Source organism: Furipterus horrens, unplaced genomic scaffold (genome assembly GCF_987537825.1).
Source record: "Furipterus horrens unplaced genomic scaffold, mFurHor1.1.pri manual_scaffold_7, whole genome shotgun sequence".
NCBI lineage: Eukaryota > Metazoa > Chordata > Mammalia > Chiroptera > Furipteridae > Furipterus > Furipterus horrens.
The window spans coordinates 47,903,833-47,909,989 of record NW_028327177.1 but is presented as its reverse complement, the minus strand read 5'-3'; the positions used below and the strand labels follow the sequence as shown (position 1 = coordinate 47,909,989).

At 38.3% G+C, this 6,157-nt stretch overlaps 1 protein-coding gene across 1 annotated transcript; it reads right to left on the bottom strand.

Moving 5' to 3' along the window:
- Positions 1–3,784: 3,784 nt before the first annotated feature.
- On the bottom strand, positions 3,785–5,005 carry MOS (MOS proto-oncogene, serine/threonine kinase). The gene has a single exon (XM_090282853.1). It carries the CDS (start codon positions 4,988–4,990, stop codon positions 3,785–3,787), a length of 1,206 nt encoding a protein of 401 aa, XP_090138979.1. The 5' UTR covers positions 4,991–5,005.
- Between the last annotated feature and the right edge of the window lie 1,152 nt (positions 5,006–6,157).

Sequence of the window (6,157 nt, the reverse complement as noted above, 5' to 3'; positions counted from 1 at the left end):
TAGTATTTCAGTGACTATTACCTGAAAACGAAGACACACTCCGATATAACTGCAGTATAACTATTAAAAGCAAGACATTTATATAATGCTGCCCTGAATATTTTATTTTATGCATTTAAAAACATTATTCTGAGGAGTGGTCCAGAAACTTCATTAGATCATACAGAAAACAGATGCATCCAACTCTATAGTTAATGTATTTGACATTGAGGGTGGGGTCTATGTCCTTGCCTGTCCTGTCATAGTCTTCTGGGCTTGGAAATACACGTGGAAATTTGTCAGTGGGTGCACTTTGGGGTGGCTTAGGATACCTTTTACACATGAGCAGGATATCCAGCCTTGACCTTGGCGGAACCTTTGTGTTAATTCACTTGCTTTTATTCCTTCTTTTTAGTCATATTACTACTTGAGACTATGAATTTTCTTTGATTTGTTATCCCATGGGTTGTAATATAAATGTTTTCATTTTTGTTGCTCTCTAGATTTCCTGCAGTTTTGATAATTGGCATGTTCCTTTGACACATAGTTGCTTAACAGTTTTAAATTTTCCAGGGAAAGAGGGTGTCTTTTCTAATTTTGTTAACATTTCAATTTTGTATGTCTCTTCTGATTTTAGGTTTTCTTCAAAATATAGATCAATTTTCCACAGGTTCTTAAAAGAAGTTATATTTCTTTTTTTAGGGCACTGAATGCCTATGTAACAATCAGATACATCCTATTAATTTGGCAAAGTATTGTACATCTCCCTCAGTTTGTGCCCATCTAACCCATTTGGGAGAGAAGTAAATTAGTATCCTATGAACAGTGTTTCTATTTGTCCTTATACTGCTTGTTATTTCTGGCCTGTGAAAATTGCTACTGTGGTATTTGGTTCACAGTTATTCCTAAATTTTATTTCTTTATTGTGAATTATATTCTTTAACACTATTAAATATCCTTCTTTAGCTTCAATTTTGTTTTATCTTATGATAAAATTGTGACTTCTACTTTTGATTTGCATTTGCCTGGTACAACTTAGTCCGTGCTTTTAAAAAAGGAGTATATCCTACAGAGACTTTCTTTGAATAGTTAAGCCTTCACATTTATTGATATGACAGATGTATTTGATCTGAACTGTATTTAATTGTGCCACTTATTATTTTGTGTTTATAGTTTATATTGTTGCCTTTCATTTTGTATTTAGTTCTTTTGCCTTTTTGTTCTGATTTTGAGGAACTATTGTTGTATTTTTGTTTTATTATTTACATATAGGTAATTTCATTAATCCTCGACAATTAATATCTACTAGCTTACTTCTACGAACAATAACACTGACAGCTTTTATCCCTTTCTCTCTTCACTCCTCTGCCCCAATTTAAGTCAATAGTATTATCATTAATATTTACCTTTGAACTGCTAAATATGCTTTTACCTCCGACTTCATTTGTTAACTTTAAATAATTTCCTATGACTCTTAGCTCTTACAGATGAAGCAATACATGGACTTATTTTGCTCCCCATCAGGGTTGTCATCCTACAACTCAAAGATTTCCTTTCTGACAACTATAATTGAATAACCAAAAAATAAAATTAAAAAAAAAAAAAAGATTTCCTTTCAAAAGGCGATACTTGTTTTCTACAAATATGGCATTACTGTCAGTTTCTCTGTGCAGCCACACCTCTTTCTCTCTCAAAGTAAACGGAGCTCAGGAACCTTTTGTGGCCTGTCTTGCATTCCCTGATCCCACTTCCAGGGGACCCTCTCACGTTCAGGAAGGATATTTTGCTGCCACTCTCCCAGCTCTATAGTGGCTTGATCCTGTTCACTTTCTGTTCCTCCTTTCTCTACCAACCCTTGTAGGCTGGGCTCAGTTTGATTTCAGCTGCGTTCTCAGGAGTTTCTTCCTCAACATTTGCACTTCGCAGTGGGCACCTGTTCTTCAGGGTACCTATTTTTGCCAAGTCTTTCTGGAATCTGCCTCTGATAGGTCCCTTGGCATCCCCCTGAGCTATCTCCCCTACTTCTCCCTGCACTCTTATGGGCTCTGACCAGTCATTAGGCACCACTACATACATTTTGGAGTTTGTACATTTTCTGTCTCCTATTGTTACTGACTATGGTGTTTACAAGGTCCCTCCCCCTTTGTTCTCTGTCATTCTATGGTTTCCAGAATAAGGGAAGAAATTTCGATCTAAGCTGTGGCCATGTTCATTCTGAAAGTGAATTCTGGACCTTAATGCTTTAATAGGGGATCCTCATGTAGCTCACTGACAGTCTGTTAATGGGGTATTCAGCATAGTTAGAAGCTAATTTTAACACACTAGGTGGAAAAAACTAATCCATTATAACTTTTAAAAATCTATTACATCTTAAACTTGCTAACATGAACTACTGTTGCTACAATTCAAAGAGGAGGGAATTATTTATTGCTATAGGGGTGGTTTGTTCCCCAAGCTATATAGAGAGCTAGCAACACTGTATCAATATGTTACATAGTTATGGACAGTTCCCTTTTGCTTCCCTTAAGAACAGTTCTAAACCATTATTTCACTCTGTAGATGACCTGTCCTCCACCATTCTTAACATAAAAATAGAAGTCCACAGACACGAACTTTTCCTAAACACTTACCTATTATGGCAGTTGTCCCACACTCCTTTCCTCACATCTGAGAAGAGATGGTCTTTCTCTCCAAGGCTACAATCTCTTTCCCTAGCTACTTACTACTTTTCATTTCTTCCACACATTTTAAAACTTTATCAGTTATTTTTTTCTCCTCTTACTCCATTCACAAATAAACTCACTTCCTTCATCCTAAAACTAAGCTAAAGCAAATCAAAAATTCAAAAATGTTTTTGTGCGTATTACCCCTTTTATGGTTCTGGGTTCTCTCTTCGTCCTTAACAGTCCAAGTACAGCTTCTACACCAAGCCCTTGCCATACTCTCTGGTTCATTGTAATGGCCTTGTCCTCCACCACTCACCAAAACTGCTGTTGCTAAATGAAAGTCAACGTTGTCCTAATGACAAGATCTAGTCACCTCATTCTTTTACCTTTTATGTACCAGTATGGACAATCTTTTCTGTTTGTCTGATCTCCTTCATCCATGTGTTAAGTTTTACTATTCCTCAAGGTTATCATCTTTTCCTATCACACAATCTTTTTTTCGTTTTGTTATCTACTTTTGAGTCCAGATAACACACAAAAAAGACAGTTTAGAAGTATTATAACAAGAATTTTCTACTCATGGCATGCACAAGTTCAAAATATTACAAGAAATCATTTAAGATATTATTCCTTTAAAAATTAATTTACCTTAACTTGTGGATTTTATGTATTAAGGTTATCACAAACAAAAAATTGGGGAAGGGGTGCAGGAAAATATTAATCTTTTTCAAAAAAAGATTTTACTTAGTATTCGGTATGAGAACAATAGTTTAAAGTTAGGTGGTTATTGTGGAGAATTTATGGAAAATCTTGGCATTTTACTATTCAGTTCTGTTTTGAGCAAACTGGTTTTATCAATATTAAATTTGAATAAATGCAATACTGTACTATGGAACTGTTAAAGTCAGCCCACTAGCTGAGAAAGCAAAGCATATAACTCTATAAAGGAATAATGTTAGTTACTAACATTACTGAGATGACTACTAGATTTATAGCTCATAGAAAAAGCATTTGAGACTAGAGAAATTTTAGTAACTTTATTTTCCAAAAATATGTCCTACAAATATTTTTCTACATTTTCACTTCTTTAAAAACAAAAAGAAACAAAGACAAAAGTTTATCTTGGTATAGGTTTAGAGTCAGCCAAATTCAGCTTTCAAAGAGTTAAGTTCAACCAGAAGAACTTCTGTACTTGGCCTCTGAGAAGCACTGGCCCTCCAGCAGCACTGGATCATCTTCTCAAGTCTTTTCCCAAGGATGGAGTCAATGAAGACAGCTGCTGAGAGAGATGGTCGAAGATTATAGGCCACTACAGCATAGAGCACGTACTGACGCTCCCCCAAGTAAGGCACCTCCTTGGTAATCATTTGCCAGAGAGTGATGGCAAAAGAATAGATATCAGCTTTGGGCGTTATGGTCTCTCCTTTCAGGAGCTCTGGGGCTCGGTGGGTGTATGTGCCGCCTAGGTGGTAAGAAGGAGTCTGGAAGCACGGGAGATCTTCCAGCTTCTCAGAACAACCAAAGTCACCAATTTTGCAGACATCCTGTTCACTGATCAGAATGTTAGCCGGTTTCAGGTCCAAGTGCACAATGCTTTGTGAGTGAAGGAAATGCAAGCCATTCACAACATCCAGGGCATACTTCAGACACTTCTCCAAATTTAATTGCTCTCCAGCACCAGAGTGAGGCGCCACTTCCTCCTCCTCTTCACAGCAGCTGGTAGCGTCATATATGACTTGGTGTAAAGTGACATTGCCACCAAACTCCATGATTATGGTGCCTAAACTATTAAAGCCCACAGGCGTGCGGGTGCTGGCAGCCACAACCCCCACGATGTTGTCATGGCGAAGCCTTGCTATGTTGAGTTCAGCCCAGAAACTGCGCTGGGATGCCAGTCGGTTCTTGGTGTGCCTGTTCACTTGCTTTATGGCCACCAGCACACCGTGGTAAGTTGCCTTGTACACTGAGCCGAAGCCACCAGCTCCCAGCCTCTGTAGGAGGCACACGTGTTCCCAGTCAATGGAGCACCAGGCTAGCCGCCGTGGCAGTCGTGGGGCCCTGGGAGGAGTGGCCCCCAGACAGAGCTTCCCTGCCTTACCTGGAAGCTCTGAGGGGCTACTGCAGGGCCTAGAGTCCACAGAAGGAGAAAATTCACCCGGGAGGTAACTGCGTCGCGGGAGAGGCGAGGGCATGGCCTCTTCAAAGTGGATCCAGAGCGGCTCAGGTAAGTGAAAAGAAAACAAAAGAAGAAACACCCCATGAGTTTGGGAGCATGACTGACTACCTACTCCTTTGCTCTGCCCCAGCGTTTTTCTCTTCCTTCCTTTTCCCCAGATGAGCCGCATCTGTGCGGTTACTCAGCAAAGGTTTCTATCAGCTGGGGGAAGACAATCTGAATGAAGCACAATATCGTTCAGATGAAAGCATTTCCCTTCAACACTTAGAATGAATTCTTATAACAAGAAGCTCTCAGATAAACAGCGCTGAGCTGCCCCAGGGCACACCCCTCTTTTACACTATGTCTTAATTATATTAAAAAGAGGGTTTTTTTTCCCCAAGCATCATTCGCTGAACATTATCAAGTTATCAGACTAAAAAGACCAAAGCAGTGCAATGAAATTATTTCACACTTTGCAGGCTATAATGATTGTCAGTGTTATTCTCCAGCTGCATTAAATCACTTCCAGCAGCTATTGGCAGAAAGGGTCGAAATATGAAAAACTGACATTTGTTTACCTGATTACAGGGATAATTAGGTGCAACCTTCATACATGGATAAAAAATTGTAACCTTAAAGTAATCGATCCAAATAGAATCACTGATACAGGTCAAAGTATATACCTCCTGGATTCATTACGGGAAAGGAAAATTCTCTGACACTCCATTTAGCTTATAGAGCAAATTAGCAAGACCTCTTAGCAACATACCGACTTCCTAACAATCCTTCCATTCCATGGCAGTTCAGCCCACCCAGTATGCTCTCTTGCAAGAGAGATTCCAACTCCACAGCAAATGAGTTGCAGAAGTTGTGAAACAGCTGTTGGGGGAGGAAAGAAGAACAAAAATGATTCAGAGCCACAACCAGAGCTTCAAATAATAACAAATATGAGAGAATCTTATGAGAAGAAAAAATCTGAAGAAATAAAATTGACACAGAATCACTAGTGCCTGTATATAATGTGGAAAACCAGATGTTGAAATTAAATTCAGAGTCTTGCTATCCAACAATAAGTTTTTCCCTTTCTAATTTTTATAATAAAATATTAATTTTCATTCCATATCTCTGGAAAAAAGACCAACAATATGTTCATTAAAAAACACATGATAATGTTAGGATCTACATTTTAAAAAGTCAAATGGTAACTTTTATTCTGAATTATTGTACTTAGAGCATATAGGTGATGTGTAAGCACATTTTTATGATGACATGTCTATGCTTCTGAAATATATTGGTTCTGAAAAGATATTAATACATAAGCCCTTTTGAAGTCTGTTGAGCCCTAGGATAGGCT